Source organism: Miniopterus natalensis, chromosome 9, assembly GCF_054644295.1.
Source record: "Miniopterus natalensis isolate mMinNat1 chromosome 9, mMinNat1.hap1, whole genome shotgun sequence".
Classification (NCBI taxonomy): Eukaryota; Metazoa; Chordata; class Mammalia; order Chiroptera; family Miniopteridae; genus Miniopterus; species Miniopterus natalensis.
The window spans coordinates 4,828,733-4,850,056 of record NC_142089.1 but is presented as its reverse complement, the minus strand read 5'-3'; the positions used below and the strand labels follow the sequence as shown (position 1 = coordinate 4,850,056).

At 54.9% G+C, this 21,324-nt stretch overlaps 1 protein-coding gene across 1 annotated transcript in view; it reads left to right on the top strand.

Moving 5' to 3' along the window:
* Positions 1–21,324, top strand: part of DISP3 (dispatched RND transporter family member 3) — a 40,955-nt gene that overhangs the window by 8,503 nt on the left and 11,128 nt on the right. Inside the window, exons 2-10 of the mRNA XM_087820110.1 lie at positions 9,756–10,842; positions 11,813–12,032; positions 15,028–15,164; positions 16,028–16,162; positions 16,695–16,855; positions 18,133–18,272; positions 19,619–19,767; positions 19,998–20,159; positions 21,007–21,168. Of these exons, the coding sequence (XP_087676236.1) occupies positions 9,759–10,842; positions 11,813–12,032; positions 15,028–15,164; positions 16,028–16,162; positions 16,695–16,855; positions 18,133–18,272; positions 19,619–19,767; positions 19,998–20,159; positions 21,007–21,168 (2,350 nt within the window). The 5' untranslated portion in view covers positions 9,756–9,758. The remainder of the gene's footprint in view (positions 1–9,755; positions 10,843–11,812; positions 12,033–15,027; positions 15,165–16,027; positions 16,163–16,694; positions 16,856–18,132; positions 18,273–19,618; positions 19,768–19,997; positions 20,160–21,006; positions 21,169–21,324) is intronic.

Genomic DNA, 21,324 nt, shown 5'->3' with positions numbered 1-21,324 from the left:
GTGTGGGCACCGAAGGTGCGTCTCTACCTGGCCCCCCAAATGGTGAAGTTGGGTGTCAGCTCCTGATGCTTCTTCTTGGCCCCCTTTCCTGGAGCCTGCCACACAGCCAGGGCTGTGCCTAGACTATGGCCAGAATGACTCCGGGGCAGACGCTGTGTGTGCGTGTGTGTGTGTGTGTGTGTGTGTGTGTGTGTGTGTGTGTGTGTGCGTGTGTGTGTGTGTGTGTGTGTGTGTGCGCGCACCAGCAAGGTTTGGGAGAGCTGGCTCTAGAACTCTGGGAGTTTTCAAACATGTAAGAGTCTAATAAAATCTAATATAGTGAGAAGAGTACTGAGCTGCTCAGAAACCAGGTTTAAATAAATCCCTTCTCTTACCTTCAGTTTTCTTCTTTGCAAATTGGAAATAATTCCTAAGGCTGGAAACCCTGTAGGAAAATGACCTGCAGGCTGTGAGATGCTACACAATGCAGCAGCATCCGGTCCCCAGGATGAGGGGATCAAGGACAGGAAGAGAAGTGCCTCTGCCTTGGGGACACGAGGCCTGAGCAGCCTCTGGCATCTCCTTGTCATGCTCCTTTCATCTGGGGCTGGTCTCCTGGACCCTTCACAACCCAGGCAGCAGGGGCTGGGGGAGCCCTGAGTTCTCAGAGGGGGAGATTTTCCCTAAGGCTTCTCACCTTCTTTCCAAGCAGTGAGGCTGGGGTTACAGTCCCTTTCCAGGGCACCCCCCACCCCAAGCCAGTTGTGGTGGCCCCCTGCGGGGCTTGGTCACTTTTCATTAAGTGCCTTCATTTTTTTAAATATGTCTTTATTGATTTCAGAGAGAGGAAGGGAGAGGGAGGGAGAGTTGAAACATCAATGATGAGAGTCATTGCTCAGCTGCCTCCTGCAAGCCCCCGACTGGGGACGGAGCCCGCAACCCGGGCATGTGCCCCGACCGGGAATCGAACCCAGATTGCTTGGATCCTAGGTCGATGCTCAACCTCTGAGCGCCCCCGGCCAGGCCATTCAGTGCCTTCTTATCTGTTAGCTCCCAATTGACCTCAAGCTTCTCTTTGGTGGTGCCGGACCCAGGAGAGTCTTGCAGCATCCCTGGCCCCATAGATGGGGTCTGGGTATGCGGTGGGGAAGAGAAAGGTCATGGTCTCCCAAGCTTTTCCCAAGCTAAGGCCTGGCAGGCGGCCACCTGCTGTGTCCCAGCGAAGCTGACGGTATCCAGCACATGCTAAGCCAGTGGTTCCTGACACTTGGGACAGCCATACAGCAGGACCCACCCTGTCCCCCTCCCCCAAGTTATACAATAGCTTCTGATTAGAGATGAGGAGGAGCCCACTTTAGAGAGCATCTCTCCCCAGATGGGGGACAACCCATCCAGAGATGTTAAGTGACTTGCTCTGGGTCACACAGCAGGCTGGTGGCAGGGCAGGTCCCTACTCTCAACCTCAGGGGGCCACTGGGCTGCCCCGGACACCCATCCCCTGCTTCCGCCTTCCCTGGCTCCTGAGCCTGAGCTTCCAGGAAGAGCTGGCCGGGCTGGATGCAGAGATGCCGGGGGAATTGTTTTACATATTTGTTAATCGGGTCTCAGAGAGAGAGAAGGGCCCCGAGCTCATCAGCCAGGAAGGAATCCAATTTGGCTTTTATGGCCGTGGTTATTGGTCTTATTTTGCTGGAATCTTTTTATTTTTTATTAACGCAGCAATCTGGGGGCTGGGGAGCTGGTGGTTGGCTGCTGGGACCAGTGGGTCCTCTGGGCTCACACAGACTCCGGTCAGCGGCCAGGACTTGGGGCTGGGGGTCGGGGAGAGGTGGTGGGAGGGGGCGGCCTGGACAGGGCGGCCAAGGCGCACAGTGGCAGTTTTCAGGAACCTCCTGACCCTTCAGACGAGGAGTGTCTGAGGGGCTGGCAGTATTTCACTAGTTCTGTAAGCGTTGCTGGCTTTATTAAGCTTTTATTGCCTTTTCCTCAGAGATACAAGCCTGCTTGGTGGGCGCCAGGAGCCAGGCCTGATGGGTCTGGGCTGTGAGGCCTGAGTTGTGTAGGCAGAAAGGGGTGGGGAGGGAGGGCAGGAGTGGGTCACACAGCAGGCTGGTGGGGTTCCTCTTGCCAGTGGCTAAAGGGATGGGCTCTGACTCCCACATGCAGAGGCTCAGGTCCCAGCTCCACCGCTACGAGCGGCCTAGTGGAGCTGAATCTGGACAAGAGGTGACATTAAGTAAAGTGCTCAGTGCTGGGTGGGCACACAGAATGCTCAGTGGGTGGATAGCACCCCGCCCAAGCCCCTTGCATGGGGCCTGGCAGGTAGTAAGCAATTGGCCGCCTATTTTCTTTCACTGCCTGGCCCCTCCCGGGGGAGCTGGTTGGCAGATCTGGGTGGCCTGTTGTGTGTCCCCTCCCCAAACCCCGGAACATAAAGTCCTGTTCCTGGCCCAAATGTCATCATTTCTCTGCACTGGCCCCCTTCGCTGGGGGAAGAGGCTCCTTAAGGCGTGAGCCCTGGACATAGATCCAGGAGGCTGAGTCCATGCCAGTGCCAGGTGCAGCCAGTGTGAGCCCCACTGGGGGGAAGGTCACGGGCCGGACCACCTGCTGGAGGAGACTAGGAAGGGGGAGAACGGTCCTGACCACCTGCAACAGGTCACCCGGGGAGATGGTGTAAATACAGACCCCTGCCCCCTCCCCAAGTCTGACTGGCCAGATCTGCCGTCCGGCGCAGGCATTTGTATTTTCACTAGTGCACCAGTGACTGGTCGCCGTTCCAGCCCGAGGGCCCACGCGGGACAGGATGAGAGGCAGCTCTGGCTGAGTGTAGACCTGCTGTGAGCCGGGGCCAGGGTCGGGCCTCTCCCCGGCTGCTGTGACTCAGCAGGTGGGGCACCACCGTCCCCGATTTACAGATGAGGAAACTGAGGCTTGCCCAAGGCACCCAGCTGGTGGCAGAGCCTGGGTGTGAACCCAGGTCAGTCTGACTGCAAAATCCATGTTAGCTCCCTCCTCCCCGCCCGGTGCAGGCCCTGGTGCTCTCAGAACCTGGTGTCCTCCAGTGCTGGGGGCCAGTTCTGTTCCCCTGAGCCCACTAGCCAGAGAACACATGGGACAGGGGACAGTCACAGTGGCTGTTGTGACCATTAACGTTGGTTCCTCTGGTGCCGGCTGGTTCCCGGGAGATATATTGACGGGAGCAGAGCTTGTTTGCCTGATATATATGGTGCTGCTGGGCTTACGAGTCAGTGCCCACAGCTTCCTCACCAGCTGTCAGCCCGGGGCGGCCAGCTGTCCTTCAGAGGCTCCATGCCCGCAGCCTGCTGTCCTTTGAGAAATGAGGGTCCTGGGAGGACCACCACAGAGCCCCTGCCCAACTCCTCCCCTCTCCACCCCCACCCTGGCTCCCAATCAATAAGCCCAGGTCTTCTTTAGTGGGGAGGAGCGTCCCTCTGAATTTCCTGCCCTCTGCTTGCAAATTTAGCCCATGGGGATGGTGTATTCCTTGGGGGACAGCAGGTCTGAAAGCAGAAATGCCGAGACCTGAGTGATTTCTGGTCCTATGGGGATGGGGTGGGCTTGCTGAAGGGCAGTGGGCTTCTTCAGTGAGTACTGACATCTCAGGTCTCGGGGAGCTCAAGGGCTCCTGGGAATGGTGTAAACAGCATGGGCTTTGGGTCGGTAGGCCTGAGGTTCAAACACTAGTTCCATCCCTATTAGCTGTGTGACCCCAAGGGAGTCACTTAACCTCTCTGATCGCTTTTCCTCTGTAAAATGGGGAAGCTCGTGATGCTCCCTTGCAGGGCTCATGTGAGCACGAGAGGGTGAGTAGAGTACATGCACATGGTGGACGCACAGCTCATTATGTTATGACTCTGGGACCCCAGAGTTTCTGCATCGAGCTAGTTGAGCTCCTGGCTTCCCCCCACCTGTGTGGTTTTGCCCCAGTTTGACCTCGATGTCTTCAACCCTTCTGCAGCCTCCTGGCCTGAGCTGGAGTGCCCAGGCCTCCAAGAAGAACTTGGGGTTCTGGGTGGCAGGCACTTAGCCGGGGCATCTGAGTGGTGGCAGACCCTAGGAAGATGGGGACTTAGGACAGAGCCCTCCTCTCCCCCACCCTTCCTCTCCCCTCAGGTGAGCTGAATTCATCGAAGGGGCAGGAAGCAGACAAGGACACGGTGTCCCTACACCAGCGTTCAGGGGTAAATGGAGCCGTTCAACTCAGAATATCTCCTTTTGAACTTCTGCGCAATTTCTCAGCCCAAGGGTAGAGGAACCAAAGACCCCAAGATGTTTTCCCAGGAGCGGAGCTGAGCCAGGGAGGCAAACAGGAGGAAGAAGCTGATGAGCTCCTAATTGCCATTAAATGACATATACATATCGTATTTTAAGTCGAATCTGCATGGCTGATGTGATTTTGCGGATCACCTTTTAGTAGTCTGGCTGGAGTGGGAATAAAGAAGGAAGGGATCCGTCACCACTGGCGGGAGGGTTGTAAACTGGGCTGCGGGCCGGCTGTGCGGGGGCCGCGGCCCCAGGGGCTGCTCTGGGAAGTGCGAGGCGGGGGGGAAGCTGGGGGCGTCTGAGGCCACACGTGGCCTCCCACCGAAGCCCCGTCGTGTCCAGATGGGCAAGTCATCTGGCTTGTGGCTTGAAGAATGTCCCCTTCCTTAGCCCTCAACGACAGCTTCCCTCGGGGTGGCGAACGCACAATAGTGTACAGATGATGTTACAGACTTGTACGCCTGAAACCTGTATCACTTTATTAACCAGTGTCGCCCCAATACATTCAGTAAAAATTTTTTTTTAATAAATTTAAAAAATCATTCCCCTATTTTGGACCTTTGGGTCCACATGTCATCTTGTGTCCAGCAAGTCTGGTTGTTCCCTGGGGCTAAATTTATTTTTAAAATAAATTTAAAAAATCGTCCCCCTATTTTGGACCTTTGGGTCCACATGTCATCTTGTATCATCTTTGGGTCCAGCAAGTCTGGTGGTTCCCTGGGGCTAAAAGCTCCTCCCAAAATCTGGTGACGGAGCCAACCGAACACTCCTTCGAGCCCAGAGCCCTGGCTCTGCCGCTGAAATATGACCTTGGGTAAGTCCCTTCTCCTTGCGGGGCCTCAGTTTCCCCATCTGTAATGAAGGACTTGGGCTGGATGTGCTGATGTGTCTCTGGGCCCCGTGGGCTGGGATCTGCCTCCTGCCCATTTTAAAGACCCCTCCCTCCGTCACGGGAACAGGCGATTCCATGCTCGCCCACCCACTGGCACTCGCCAACTGCTGTCTCCCGGGGCCCCTCTGCTTCCCAACCAGGATCTCCCTGCTGCCACCTGAGCCAACAGGGCTTGCTTTCGCTCCTTGGAGGACAGGACCCTCCTCCCACGCCTGCCATGGGAGCTCCTTGAAGAGTCAGTCTGTTAGCAAAACCTCTTCCACACACATGCACACACATTCTATTTTTAAATAGCATTTATTTCTGGTTCTAAAAGTAAGACTGTACCTGATTATTGCAGAAAAAGTGGAAATAGGCAAGTATAAAAGAAAATTAAAATCGCCCATTATCCTCCCAGAGATAATCCCTTTAATGGTTTTTAAAAAAAATCCATATCTATGTGGATTTATTTTTTTCTGTGGTAAAGTTGGGATCATGCTGCAGATGTGACTTTTGAGTTGCCCCAAGCCCGGCCCTTGAACCTGGGCCAGGTTCTTCGTTCCGAGGCTCCCCGGGGTCTGCTGTTGCCTTTTAGGCAGCTGCCCCACTTGCTTTTCCTAAGAGGAGGGGACCTGGTTCTGCAGATGAGGGTCCACCTAGGTGCGTGCCCCTGGCAGCCCAGAGTTTAATTTTGACCACCTCTGAGTGTGAGTGACAGGCAGAGGGACAGACAGCGAGAGAGCACACGTGCCGGTCACTGAGCAGGGGCCCACGCCAAGAGCCCACCCAATGGGAGAGCATGAGGCACGATTGATTGTAGCCCCTTGTGATCAGTCCTACTTCAGGCTCCTTTCTGAGCCATGACAGGTACTGAAGGAGCTACCCTTAGCTCCTTTCCATGCAGCAGCTGGAGCTCCATGCTAAGCTAATCAATTCCTGTCATTTGAGAAAGGAAAACAAACTCGAGATTTGCAGCCCATCCAGGGGAGGGGCCTGGGGAGGTGGTTGTCAGCTGAGGCATCAGCGTCAGACTCTGCCCACCGGCGGGGCCTTCCTCGGCTTGGTGGGGTCTCTCAGATGATAGCCACCCTCCTTGGTCTGCAGACTGGGGCCTCTTGGAGATTCTGGGGGCGCCACAGCTGGAGGGACCTGGGCCTTTACCCTGAAGAGGAGACAGCGTCCCAAGAGGGGACGGGACATGCCTAGGGACACAGACAGTTGGTGGCTGAGCCAGGTCTGGAGACATGTCGCTTGACCAGCAGTGTGGTGCCATTGCCCACATGGCAGCTTTTCTTTTCAGGGGTGGAAGGAGAAGGTGGGCGTTCAGGTGGCGGGGGGGGGGGGGGATGAGAGACGAAGAACCCAAGCCCACTCCCTGCTTGTCCATTTCATGCTCTTCGGGGTCCTTCCCCCTCAGGCAGGAGAAACCATACCCTGCCACATGCTTTCATGGTTTGGTGTCTGACTCCTCTGTCCGTGGCAAAGCGCTTTCTATCTCATACATAACCCGGATTCTTCAGAGATTCTGTTTCCTTCCTTCATTCAACAAATACCTGCTAAGCACTGACGCCTCCAGGATTACTTTAGGCCATGGGAACCCAGCAGGGAACGTGACAGCCAAGTCCCTGCTCCCTTGGAGTTCACGTCCACCCAGCTGTGGGGCTGTCACACTGGATGGCAGAATGGCTGTGCCCAATTTTCTGGTCACTTGAATCCAGCAAATGCTGCTCCCAGGGCATAGGGTCACATGTCAGACAGTTACTACTGCTACGTAACCAACCATCCTAACACTTAGTGATGTATGACAACCACTGAATCATACTTATGGACTCTGTGGGTCAGGACAGAACACAGGAGCAGGTGGCTTAGCTCTACCCCACGGTGTCTGGGCCTCGGCTGGGAAGACTTGAAGCCTGAGGATTACCCTATGACCGGGGGCTGGAATCAGCTGGAGGAATCTTTACGCACATGTCCAGGGGTTGAGGCTGGCTGTCAGCTGGGTTATCAGCAGGAGCTTCTACATGTGGTCTCTCTGCTAGCTTGGGCTTCCTCACAGCATGGTGGCTGGGTTTCCAGGATGAGTGTCCCAGGAGAGCCAGGTGGAAGGTGCATCTCCCGTTATTACCTAGCCTCAATAGTCCCAGAGCACCACTTCGGCTGTGGCTCACCCAGGTTCAAGGGGAAGGAATGCAGGAGTTACTTCTTGATGGGAGAAATCTCAAAGTCACATTATGGGGAAAGCATGCGGAAAGGGAGATACTGTTGAGGCCACCTTTAGCAAATACAATGTGCCATGTGGGTTTTGAGTTCATGGCCTTTAGGGAGAAGCAGACTAGTAGCTATCATTTCTAAAGCACCTACCAGGCACTGTGGTCAGCCTCTGTGTACATTACCCTTCCAACACCAATGTGGTGACTACCATTAGCCCAGTTTTTCAGATGGGAAGATTGAGGCTCAGAAAGCTTAAAACTGCCTGCCCCAAGTCACAGAGCTGTGTTTTGCACCCTTCTGTCTGCCTCCAAAGCCATAGCTCTTAACACTGACTGTTCCACTGCCTTTCCCTCTCCATCCCTAATAATCTTTACCCGCCAGCTAGGGGGAAGGGGGTGTTAAGATCTGAGAAGGCTTCTCGGCAGAGGTGACACTTGAGTAAGGCCTTTAAAGATGCTTTAGATTTGGACACCTGGGAAAGGGAGAGGCATTCCTAGTGGAGTAGCAGTGGGATAGAGGGGCCCCCAAGTCACCCAAGGAGAGCTGCTATGACAGACACAGAATCCTGATCCTGGCCTTTGACCCCCTAACACACTAACACATTGTAAACTTACACCCTGAAAGGCAGGCTGAGAGAGGCTGAGGTGGATGGACTTGGTCTCCAGAAAAGGTGCCAAAGTGGCCGCTGCCCCCTCCACCGTGTCACCATAGGCTTCCTTTGAAGGCTGGGAATGGGGCCCAGGCTCCCACAGGCCCCTACGTCCCACCTCCGACCTCCATGTGCAGACTTGGTTTTGCTCTTTCGAGATGGAGTGAGTCAGAGCCACCTCTGGCTCACACTCAGGAGTTTCTGCTAATACAAATCAGGCCTCTGCAGTTCGTACCTCTTCATCAGGCTTGCTCTGGGGCACCGGAAAGGGGAAGTTTAATTATTTCATTGATGGGAATCGTGCATATTACAGGAGCAGTTCCCACCCCTTCCAGGCTTCTCTCCCTTTCAAATCTGCTGTGCCCTCTTCCTCTCCCACCCACCGTCACACCCCTTGCTCACTCTGCTCATCTGTTTCCCTATTTGGGTGTCTGTCTTCCCCCACCCAGTCCCCCTCTCCTCTCTGTCCCTGATCTCTCGCCTGTCCTGTCTCTTTGTCTCTGTTTCCCTCCTTCCCCTCACCCTCTCTTCTTCACTTTCCCTGGGCTACCGGCAGCCACCCCCCCCCCCCCTTCCCGAACTGACTGTCTAATTGAAATGAAGCATTCCGGAGAATGTTAATAGGAAAGACAGCATTAATTAGCCAGCTCTGGCATAATTAGCTTCCTTCTCTCACTGCCTGACATCTAACTCAATAATGAGTCTCTCTCCATTCAGAGGGCAGGCAGGACAAGGGGGACAGTCCATGCCCAGGGATGCCAGGAGGCCTCCTGCCTTCAGGCCACCCTGCTGGAGTCCTCAAGCTGCCCAACCCTGCCCTCTCCTGCCAGGCCCTCCTGCTGCTTGTTCCCAAGGCTTGGGGAGACAGATGCCTGGCCCCTGCCCGTGCCCAAAGGTTTGACGTTGCTGGAGCTGCATGTTAAGTGGTCTGAGCCTGACAAACAGTGGCTGCAGCTGCAGCGTCCCACAGAAGGGGTGGGGAGGTATTGAGAGTTCTTGAGGAGAGCCATGACCCGCATCTAGCCCTGGCACAGCTGCATGGGCAATGGCTGGGCACATTACACTCCCCGAAGGGCAGCAAAAAAATCTGTTTATGTGACATAAAATAACTAATGTACTACACAGACACAGACTGCAGAATGCTCCCACCCTGGCCCCTCCTCCCTACAATCGTGTGAGGCAGGAACGGCCACCTCTCATTTACAAAGACTCTGAGCTCCAGAGAGGTTCACTGCCTTGCCAATGTTCACACTACCAGGACCCCAACAGGGCCCGTCTTGTTCCAAAGAGCATGTTCTTTCCCTTCTACATTGATACTTCTAGAAGGTACTTTATAGTTGCTCATCAACAATAATTGCAGCGGAGTCACACACCTCACGTTGGCCGTGAGTTCTAAAATCAGAGAACGCAGCAAAAACTGGGGGAATCGTGCAGAGTCAGAATTTCCCGCGACTCTCCCTCCCACAGGGAGGAACATCTCTTCTGTTGGCAGTGGGGCTGGGGCTCTCCTTTTTCTGTGGCCTTGAAAGCCACGATCTAGTTGGGGAGGGGGGGCAGCGATGCACAAATAGGATTTTTCTTTTTGCTTTGTGCACATGTGGTTGAGTTCGGCTGAGTTTAAATGCCTGCGGGAAGCAATTCCATTGTAGTATTTGTACTTGGGTATGACTGGGCGGGTGAGTGCCCAGGGCTGGGCGACTGCAGCCCTGGCCTGGTCCCCCCTCTCTGCAGCCTGCTGACTCTCTCCCTCTTCTGTAGGCGATGGACTCGGAGGATGACCCCTTGTTGCAGGATGTGTGGCTCGAGGAAGAGGAGGACGAGGACGCAACGGGTGAGGCCTGCAGGAGCGCGCAGCAGCCCGGGCCCCAGGCCGGGGCGGGCGGGCAGTGCTGCTGGCGGCGCTGGGCCCTGCCCCCGCGGCCCCCCGCCTCGGGCTTCTGGAGTACCTTGGGCTGGGCCTTCACCAATCCGTGCTGCGCGGGGCTGGTGCTCTTCCTGGGCTGCAGCATCCCCATGGCCCTGTCGGCCTTCATGTTCCTCTGCTACCCGCCGCTGGACATCGACATCTCCTACAACGCCTTTGAGATCCGGAACCACGAGGCCTCCCAGCGATTCGACGCCCTGGCGCTGGCGCTTAAGTCCCAGTTTGGGTCCTGGGGGCGCAACCGGCGCGACTTGGCCGACTTCACCTCGGAGACGCTGCAGCGCCTCATCTCGGAGCAGCTGCAGCAGCTGCATCTCGGCAACCGCTCGCGAAGGGCCGCCCGGGGCCCACGCGCCGTCCCTGCCGCGCCACCCCGGTGTAGCCCCGGCGAGTGGTGGGACCCCGCCCCCGCCCGGAAGCCAGCAGCCAATCGGAGCAGGCGTCTTCGACGTGATTCCACCCTGGCAGCTATGGCAGCCAATCAGAGTGAAGTTCCGATGACTCAGGGGCTGGACAAGAGTGGGCGGAGCCGAGTGAGGACCCCGCCCGCCGTGGCCAATCAGAGCCGCGCCCGCCGGGGCGCCTCGCGCTGGGACTACCCGCGCTCGTACGTGAGCACCAACACGCAGGCGCACGCGCACTGGCGGATCGAGCTCATCTTCCTGGCACGTGGCGACGCCGAGCGCAACATTTTCACGAGTGAGCGTCTGGTCACGATCCACGAGATCGAGCGCAAAATCATGGACCATCCGGGCTTCAGGGAGTTCTGCTGGAAGCCCCACGAAGTGCTCAAGGACCTGCCGCTCGGCTCCTACTCCTACTGCTCCCCGCCCAGCTCGCTCATGACCTACTTCTTCCCCACCGAGAGGGGCGGCAAGATCTACTACGACGGCATGGGCCAGGACCTGGCGGACATCCGCGGTGAGCGGGCGGCTGCGGGCGGGGTGGAGCCTGAAGGAGACGGGGGGGGGGGGGGGGGGGGGGGGTGTCAGGGGGCCCTGAAGGAGGTGGGGGGGGAGGGTGGGGGAGGGGAGGGTGGGGGAGGGTAGGGGTGAGGAGGGGAGGGGAGGGGAGGGGGTGGGGGGGCCAGGGGGCTCCTGAAGGAGGCAGGACCGCCTTTGGGGGGTTGATTGGGGGGTTGACTCTTGGCTCAGGACTTCAGAGGCTGGGAGGAGGGCGGGGAGGGACTTGGCTGGGAGGCGGAGTCAGGCTGGAGCGGAGCCCCCGGGAGGCCCGAGGGCCACGCGGGGAAGGGTTGGCAGCAGGGCTGGGTGTGAGATGAGATCCCAGGCTGGACGGGAAGGAGGTTTGGGCGCTCACCTGGATTGGCAGTTAACGCTGTGACGAATGAGAGAAAGCGTGGGGCGTGAGGTTGGTTAAAGGGGAGGCTGGTTGTGCTTAGAGAGAACAGGCGGGTAGTCAAGAGGAAGTTTAGGGGAGTGGCTTGGGTTGAAGGAACACCAAGGTGGGAGTAGTTGGAGGTGAATTAGGGATAGGACTTGAAGGATGGAGCAAAGCAAGAGAATGGTTGTAGGGGTGCGGCTTAGGTGTGTCTTTTAAGGGGGGCATGGGCAGGGTTCTAGGCAGACAAAGGCAGGACTGCAGAGACTGAGCCTTGGAATTAGCTGGGATTCAAACAGCAATAAAAATGTCAATTTAGTGGGAGCAGCCTGGCGGGCAGGGCTGGGACTTCTCTAAACCGTCCCTCTGTCCCATTAGGAACAGTTAGCTTGAGGGGCAGTTCCCCAGTTCCTTAGAAGGGGTGAGGTGCTGAGAAGAGTAGGATGACCCTGAAGGAGGGCTGGTGGGAGATGACCCACTGAGCTCCTTTACAGCTGCAACCCTCCCTCCCCCCCCCCCCCCCCCCCCCCCCCCCGCCCTGCACCTACAGGTTCCCTAGAGCTGGCCATGACTCACCCTGAGTTCTACTGGTACGTGGACGAGGGCCTCTCTGCAGAAAACCTCAAGAGCTCCCTCCTGCGCAGTGAGATCCTGTTTGGAGCTCCCCTGCCCAACTACTACTCTGTGGATGACCGCTGGGAGGAGCAGCGGGCCAAGTTTCAGAGCTTCGTGGTCACCTACGTGGCCATGCTGGCCAAGCAGTCTACTAGGTAGGGGGTCCAGCCACACCAGTATGTACCTGCCCATGTGTATACCAGTAAAGGGCCATATTAGAGTAGGGAATTGGTTTCCAAGTCCTTCTTTCTCATAAGCCCCAGATCTTCCCTGCAGCCTTTTTCCTAGGAAGTCTTTCTTCCCGAATCAGGGCAGAGCCAGATCTATCCTTGCCATCTCTCTGCCAGGTCAAAGGCTCCTTTTCTTGATCACCCCTAGTGGCTAGTGAACAAACAGTGGAGGAGGTAGGAAATACTAAAACTCTTGCCCTGGAGGCCTTGAGTATTGATTTTCTCCTGCAGTGGTGCTTGAGGGCTTTCTGGAAAGAGTATTAGCCGGGGATTGAGGAGTTCCTCCCTTCCTCTATATCCAGGGAGATAGTTGACAAGTCACTTCACTTCTCTGGGCCTCAGTCTTCCTCCTCGTAAAATGGGAATAATGAGTTCTGCTACCCTTCTGGAGTCAGGAGAAAATGAGCTAAGAGATTGGACGGTGGGCACTTTGGGTAGTGGGGGCTTTGGTTGTCCTCCAAGCCTTCGGGTTTGTGTCTGAGAATACAACTAGGCCCCTCCCCACCAGCAAAGTGCATTAGGTCATTCATCTGTCAGTCCTGTGGGGTAGTAACTCCAGTGACTTGAAGTCCCTTCCCCTGCCCTGCCAAGTTAGCCAGGGGCACGTTCTTTCCATTACTCATGCTTTACACTGAGCAACTACTGTAATAATCAACTAACATTTATTGAGTGCTTGCTCTGTGCCACACACTGTTCTAAACCTTTTAGAACCCAATGAGGTAGGTGCTATTATGATTATATCTGTTTTACAGTTGAGGAAAGTGAAGCACACCACAGTTAAGTAAGTTGTCCAAAATTACAAAGCCCATAAGAGGTGGAATGAGGTTAAAATCCAGGCTTTCTAATGCAGAGCCCCCACCCTTGTGTTTTCTATGCCAGTTGTTGCATTAGGAGCTCCTCCCAGCCCTGCTGCTTTGCCGGGAAACTCCTGTTTATCCACTAAGATCCAGCCTGGGAAGCTTTTCCCTGAGGCTGGATTAAATGCCCTTCTACCCCCTGCCACAGTCCCCTTCCTTCTCCCTAAGGGAGGCAGGGAAGAGCATACGCAGGCTTTGGAGCCAGATCTGTCTGTGGTCAGGTCTCAGTTACTCCATTTAGCTGTGGGAGTTTCAGTGAGTTATTTCACCTCTCTGAGCTACAGTGTCATCATAGCTTTGTCCATCTGTATTTCAGTTGTTTAATTCCTTGTCACTCAAGGTTCAGTCCTCAAATCAACAGTACCCGCAGCACCTGCGGGCTTGTTAGAACTACAGAATCTCAGAATCTCCAGGCCTTTCCTAGACCTACAGGATTTCCAGGTAACTTGTTTGCACATTAAAGTTTGAGGAAGGTCTGGTTTAATTATGTCTCAATAGAGTATGAGTTTGTTGAGGGCTGGGATTGTTCCTGGCTCATTTCTATAGGCCTAGCCCCTTGCGGTGTCAGGAACACCTTAGTAGGGATTTGTCTGGGGGAGGGAAGGAGGAAGAAAGAAACCCCTGGGAAAGGTACTTGCCTGAGCTGGGAAGCTGGGAAGGGCTGGCCTTACAAGGATCTTCAGGGTTTCAGATGCCAACGATTACCTCTGCCTGATATGTTCATCTGCTGAGGCAAAACCTCTGCTCTGGGTAAAAAGCCTCTCTTCCCCTTCTTATCCCCACAGAGCTACATAGGAGTGGTGACAACCAGGACCCTTGTAGACTTGACTTAGTACCTTCTTTTGGATTAATAAAATCGTTTTTATTATTCTATTATTGGTTACTGAAGAGATGGCAACGTGCACCTTGAATTATTACAGAATAATACAAATTGTCACTTTTACTACTTCTCTGATAATACTAGGATCTTAGAATACAGTTCACTGCATTTATAACCCTTCAGCCTTGTGCATTTTTGTGCATGCATTTTAATTCTATATACATTTTAAACCTCATAAGACATTACAGTATTATTTTATTGAGTCAGTATTCATTTATATTTACTCACATATTTACCTTTTCTGTTGCTCTTCATTACTTTCTACAATTTTATGTTTCCCTCTGGGATCATTTCCCTTGTTTCTGGAGAACTCTCTAGTATTTTTTTTTTTTAGTGCAGGTTTGCTGGTGATAAATCCTCTTTTGTTTGCCTAGAAAACATCTTTGTTTTACTATTATTTTTGAAGCATATTTCTGCTGGTTTAGAATTATAAATTGGCAGTTATTTTCTTTTTAATACTTTAAAGATGTTGATCCATTGTGTTCTGACTTCCATCTCTTCTGTGGAAAAGTCAGCTGTCAATCTTTTTGTTGCCCCTTTGAATGACTGTCTTTTTTTCTGTGGCTGCCTTTTTTTTTTTTTTAAATCTTTATTGATTTCAGAGAAAGGAAGGGAGAGAGAGATAGGAACATCAGTGATGAGAGAGTCCTTGATTGAGCCCACAACCTGGGCATGTGCCCTGATCGGGAATCGAACCATGATCTCCTGGATCCTAGGTCGATGCTCAACTGCTGAGCCACTCCCAGCTGGGCGGTGGCTGCTTTTAAGATTTCTCTTTGTCTTTGGTATCACTAGTCTTACTATGATTTATGTCAGTGTGGTTTCCTTTGTTCTGTTTGGAGTACACAGAACTTCTTGAAGCCATGGGTTGATAACTTTCATCAGTTTTAGGAATTTCCTGGCTATTGTCTCTTCAAATATTGCCTCTACCTCACTCTCTATCCCTTTTCCTTTAAGGAGTCTAATTACATGAATGTTAGCTCTTTTTACTGAGTTTCATGTGTCAAATGCTCTTCTCTAGGTTTTACTTTTCTATTTCTTTTTTTTAATGTTTTGGTTTAGATACTCCAGTTCACTAATCTGTCTTCTGTTGTATCTAATCTGCCATTTATACCACTCCTTCAAGTGTTGACAGCCATCTCTAATCCACTCTTTCTCTCTCCATGTTCCTCCCTTCCCCCAGCAAAGTTCAGGTTCTTTATGGGGGAACAGACCTCTTTGATTATGAGGTGCGCAGAACCTTCAACAACGACATGCTCCTGGCCTTTATCAGCAGCAGCTGCATCGCCGCCCTCGTTTACATTCTCACCTCCTGCTCAGGTAGGGCTTCTCTGAAGGTCTTGTCTCCTCCCAATGTGCTCCTGTCTGGACAAAGCCTTCCTTCTCAAGAATGTCAGAAATAGTCTTCTGTCCACCATGTCAGAGCTGGCAGGGAAGGGTGCTCAGAAATACTTTCCAACCCCAGGCAGGTAGGCTGAGGTCCAGAGGGAGGTGGGTCTTACCTGAGGGCCCCCAAACCCAGAATCTCACACGGTTTAGCCTTTTGCCCTTTGACCATCTTTCACTTGCTGGTAACCTTGTTTTGGGGGGTCTGGAGTACTGGACCCTCGTTATGGATTATTATGTAACCTGTTTTACGATGTCAAGTCAACCACATTTTTGTCCCCCAGTTTACTTTTCCAATGTCAGCTTCCCATGTACCCTAGTTACTTCTAACTATGTTTACAGTAGGAAATCTCTGTTACCTAAATGAAAATGGAAAAGACATTCATTCATGTAACAAATATGAATGGGAACCAACTAAGTGCCTGATGCTCTAAGGTTCTAGGGATCCAGTGATAAATATCATAGACACACTTCCTACCCCCATGGAACCTTTGTCTACTGGGGTGACAGGTGCTAAAAAAAATACAGTGTTTGTAATTTTCTACTGGCCCTTGAGATAAGTTCTGCAAAGATGAGGGCCCATGAACAAACTGCCTTACTCAGAGATGGCTTCCTCTGCCATTCAGGATTCTGGCTTAGCTCTTTCTCTGGGTATGGAGAACTGTGCTGGGCATGGATAGGGTGATGAAGGGTACTCTGCACTGGGGGCAGCTGTGATGCAGGACCAGCCAGGGTCAGGGACACTAAAAGGAAAAGACATTCACTCACTGTATTCCCTGCCTCCTTGCCCCTCCCAGTGTTCCTCTCCTTCTTTGGGATTGCCAGCATTGGCCTCAGCTGTCTGGTGGCACTCTTCCTGTACCACGTGGTCTTTGGTGTTCAGTACTTGGGCATCCTCAATGGTGTGGCTGCCTTCGTGATAGTGGGCATTGGTGAGTTGCCTCCATCGTCATAGCAATGGGCTTCCCACTTGAGAACTTTGCCCAAGAAAGGGCCTTCTCCATGGATGCAAGCCTGCATTCCATGTAGTTTCCATAAAGTCCCTCTCAGACCTTGGAGCCTCAGAGTGTGGTGGGGGGTAGAATATGATTGGTGGGCAGATCCCTGGCACATGGTGGGTGGAACCCCCAAGGGGTGGAAGGAGCAGGTGAGTATGCTGGGTAGAGGTTAAGAATGGTAGGAAAACTCTGGGAAAGGTGGAAAGGAGGCAGAGATTTGGAAGAAGGAGCCTAGTTTGGGGGATGGAGCGCAGCCAAAGAGCATGGAGGGCAGGGCTTGGATTCCTGGTAGGGGGAGCCAGAGTTGGTTGGGTCTTTCCAAACTCCAAGCTGAGACGCAGGGTTCCCCTGGAGCCTGACCTCTCAGGGGTCCTCTCAGGGTTGGTCTAGACCCAGGCTGGGTCTGATCCTGGAGACAGCAGTGATCTTGAGCCTGCCCCCACTGGCCCGGGACTCCCTCCTGTAGGTGTGGACGACGTCTTTGTGTTCATCAACACCTACCGCCAGGCCACCCACCTGGAAGACCCACAGCTTCGGATGATCCACACCATCCAGACGGCCGGCAAGGCCACCTTCTTCACCTCCCTGACCACGGCTGCCGCCTACGCAGCCAATGTCTTCTCCCAGGTGGGAGACTGCCCTCTGGCCCTGTCCTGCCTCCCGTTTCTGCCATACATAGCCGGCCCTGGCCCCTGCTCTTCCCACCACCCCTCCCCTTGTGGCCACACAGCCTTTGCCTCAGGCCCTTGCCATGTCTGTAGAGTCCATTTTTGTTGCTTATCACCATCACCAGAACGTAACAAATGGGAAAATTATAATAATGTAAATAATATTTATTGTTGATGCTCATTAATACTAATCCAGCATCTGCCCTGAAGGGCATTCGGCAGTTTCCAAAGTTCTTTTGCATTTAGTCTTCGTAATATACTTACGACAAAGGTATCATTACATCCCTATTTTCCTAATATATAAACTAAGGCCCAGAGAGCCAAAGTGACCTCCCCAAGGTCACACAGTTAAGGGGTGAGCCTGACCAAGTCTCCTGATGGCTGAGCTCTCGCCACCCACTGGCTTCATGCTGCATTGTCGTCACTCACACTGGCTATCCGCTTGCTGGCCCCATGCTCCTTCAGGCTTCTGAGTTCGGGCCAGGTTGTTGGTGCTGATAGAACCTGAAAGGCAGTGAGCCGGCCTGAGTCTGAGAGATTTTTATCACCTGGGGTGAGTCTGCCACCTAGAAACCACTAGATGCTTTGGGTTTTCTAGAGAACTCAAAGGCCTTTCTAGAGAACCACATCCAGGAAACAGGCAGAGCTGAGTTCAAATCCTACCTCTCCTGTTTACTGACTGTGTGACCTTAGGCAGGTTGCTTAACCTCTCTGAGACCCACTTTCCTCGTGTGGATTATGCGGGGACTGGAATGAGATCATTGTGAAAGTTTCACAGACAGGGAAGGCTTGTCAGCGTGTTGCCTGCGGTTTTCTGCGCAGGTCCCTGCGACATTCTGGAGCACACCCTTTGCTCTGAGGCCCCAGGCTCCCTCTTCCCGTCATGTGGCAGCTTTCCCTCCCTTCCCGCTCTGACGCGCGGCCTGGTCTCCTGGGGTGTGTCTGACCCCAGTCATTCACGTGGGCAGTTCCCGAGCACTTGCTCTGTGCCAGGCACTGTTCTGGGCAGGGGGCTGCAGTACGGACAAGAACCCCCTCTTCCTCTCCTTCGTGTGCCCTGGCGCCAGCCCTTGCCTCCTGCTGTCCTCCTGGGCCTCCCCCTGCCCCAGGGAGCGGTCTGGGTCCTGGTTGCCTTTGGCTGCAGAGTCGGCAGGCTCCCTGGGCTCCGGGCCTGGCCAGCCCCGCATCCCCGCGCCTCTCTGGCTACCTCTGCCTCTCTCCTCCCTCCGTCGCCAGATCCCGGCCGTCCACGACTTCGGCCTCTTCATGTCCCTCATCGTGTCCTGCTGCTGGCTGGCTGTGCTCTTCACCATGCCCGCCGCCCTGGGCATCTGGAGCCTTTACATGGCACCGCTAGAGGGCGCCTGCCGGGCCAGGTGAGCGGGGCAGGCGTGGGGGGTGCTGTCCTCTCCCCGAATGTCCCTAACGGGGCCTTTTGATTCGTGATTGAGCACCTTTTGTACGCCCGAGGGGACAAGGGAAGAAGAGACCCTTGTCTGGAGCTTGCCATTCGCGGCCACCTGCTGTGGAGAAACAACATTTAGACACATGAGCCACGTGCAGGGCCAGGCAGGTCGGTCCAGAGGTGCTGCTGGAAGTTGAGGGGTCAGGATGTCTTGGGCTGGGTGGTCGGGAAGGGACGGGAGGAAGGGAGGGAGAGAGGGGAGGCAGGGAACGGAGCCTGGCCGGGGTGGCTGCCTGGGCTGGGGGTACTGAGGAACGGTGGAGGGTCTCCGGCCTCGGGGCAGGGCACACGAAGGCAGGCATGTCGGGGGTCTGTGGCAGTGTCCTCCTGACCGTGTGAGCCAAGGAGCGGTAGGAGGGAGACGGGAGCCCAGCGGGGATCTCAGCCTTGGCCCGAGACCGACCCCTCAGCTCTTCCACTCACCCCCCCGCTCATGGGCGGTGGTGCGGGCTGGGCACTGGGCAAGGGCACTGTGGGCGCTCGGGTCTGACTATTTCTATGACAGTTTTATAACACAGAGGCAAAATGCCTTGGGGAAAGGTGCCTTTTTCTAACCTCTCTAGAGATACAACTGTGCCCCACCCCATCCCCATCCCCAATTCTGTGGGTGCAGTGGACACAGTGGAGTCTCCCCAGTCCTGGGCTCCAGCCTCAGCCTCTTCGCTCAGCAGCTGTGGCGCCTTGGGCATGTTACTCACCCTCTCTGCGTCCGTTATTTTATTTTCTGTGAAAGGAGTGTAATTCCTGTGCAGGATTCCCGTGAGGATTAAGAGAAAGAGCCCACCTGGGGCCTGTAGCCTGCTGCCTGGCACGTGGCACTCACTGTTTGCCGCGTGCACTGTTGCTCCTAGGGCGAGCCTTGTCCCCCCACATTCCCTCCATGAGGCCTCGGCCACACCACCCACGCTCAGCCCAGCCCGCTTCCTCTCCCGGTGTCAGAGCCCCAGGTCACGGGCCAGCAGAGGCATGACTCCCTGCCCTGGTCACCGTGATACGTGGGGGCCTGCGTGGTGGTGTTGCTTTCCCTGGGTAATGGCTGCTGTCACCATTTGTCCCTCAGAGGAGTAGTGGCTCCTGAGGGTTCTGGGGGAGATGGCCCTGGAGGGAAGGCACAGGTATCTGGAGTCTGTGGTGAATGTCCTGCGCAAGCTGCCAGCGGTGTGAGGCCTGGGCTCGGGCGTTAGCCGGGACTGGCCCCACCCTCTCCAGGCACCCAGGACCATCGGGGCTCACCTCTTCCCCCCACTCTCTCCATAGCTGCCACCAGAAGTGTGGCCGCAAGAGCTCCCTGCACTTCCCTGGGGATGTGTTCGCCACCCCCGAGCAGGCTGGGGACAGCCCCGCCCAGGGCCCCATGCCCTACCTGGACGATGACATCCCCCTGCTCAATGTGGAGGAAGAGCCAGGTAAGAGGTGGTGCAGCCGACCCTGGAGAGACCGGGGCTGCTCTGCCAGGGGAGCAGGTCCTGACAAGATGGTCTGAGGATGGGCTGGGCGTGAGGCAGGGGGCTGGACGAGCTGGGCTGGGGGGATCCGCGTCAAGCATTTGGGCTTCCGCAGAGATGGTGGAGACCGGGGCAGGCTTTGACTCAGGTCTAGGCCAGGTCTCTCACAGGCCACTGCTCTGCCCTGGCAGTGTCTCTGGAGCTAGGAGACGTGTCTCTGGTGTCTGTGCCCCCAGAGGGCCTGCAGCCTGCCCCTGACAGGGGCAGCCGGGGGCAGCTCATTGCTCAGCTTCAGGAGCTGCTGCACCACTGGGTCCTGTGGTCCGCCGTCAAGAGCCGCTGGGTGATTGTGGGTAAGTGGGCTCCCCACCCTCCTTCCCCTCTGTCTTGCAGCTTCTACTCAGTGTCAGAGTGGGGGGGCAGACTCCCCCAAAGAATGTGTAGGCACTGGGAGCCCACCCCATCCTGCAAATGAGCTAGAGGTCAGAGACCTGGGTTAGCATCTCACACTCTGAGCCTAACCTTCCTGTGTGGAATGAAGCTAGTCCTCCACAGCTCTTGTTTATTGAGCACCTACTATGTGCCAGTCACCGTGCTGGGCAGAACAGCAGAGCACTTAATGCTTGGGCCCTGGAATTCGACCAGCCTGGCTGAGTTGGACTCCTAATTGTGCCATGTGCGGGCTGTGTGGCCTTGGCTGTGTCCGTCAGTCTGAGCTGCAGGTTCCTGTCCTGTGACTGAGTATAAGAACAGGATCTCTCTCATCAGGCAGTTGGAAGGAATGGCATAGTGCATAAAAAGAACTTAGCCCAGTGCATGGCATGCATGAGTGCTCAATAAACTGTGAGCACCGTTATTATTACATTATTATTACTATTATTACCATTAGCAACAGTATTTAGGGTTGTGTACAAACTGGACGAGCCAGCTCTTTATAAACTAAGATGGTGGCTGGTTCTCACCCAGGACTGTGAGCTTGTAGCTTACAGTCTGACTCCCAAGTGACATGTGACAACCAACCCCTACCCCTGGGGGACTGATCCCTAGCAAGCTTCACCCACGGCTGGCATGCTGGGGTCTGCCCACTCCCGTGGAAGCCCCTGCCCCCTGCTCCCCCATAAAGGGAGCAGCTCTTTGCCAAGGCTCTGGAGGCATCTCTGGGGCCCCAGCCGCACCTAAGGCGGTGTCTTTGCCTCACAGGGCTCTTCGTCTCCCTCCTCATCCTGTCCCTGGTGTTTGCCAGCCGGCTGCGCCCCGCCAGCCGGGCCCCCCTGCTCTTCCGGCCCGATACCAACATCCAGGTGCTGCTGGACCTCAAGTACAACTTGAGCGCTGAGGGCATCTCCTGTATCACCTGTTCAGGTGAGGGTTTCCATCCGAGGGTCCCCTGCGAGTCCCTGCTCTCTTTGGAGTCCAGATCTCAAAGACTGTTGGCCTGAAAGATGTTAGACCCACGCTCAGTGTTTCCACATTTCATTAAACAAGTATTGGGTGTCAGCTGCCTGGTGCTGGGGAGAC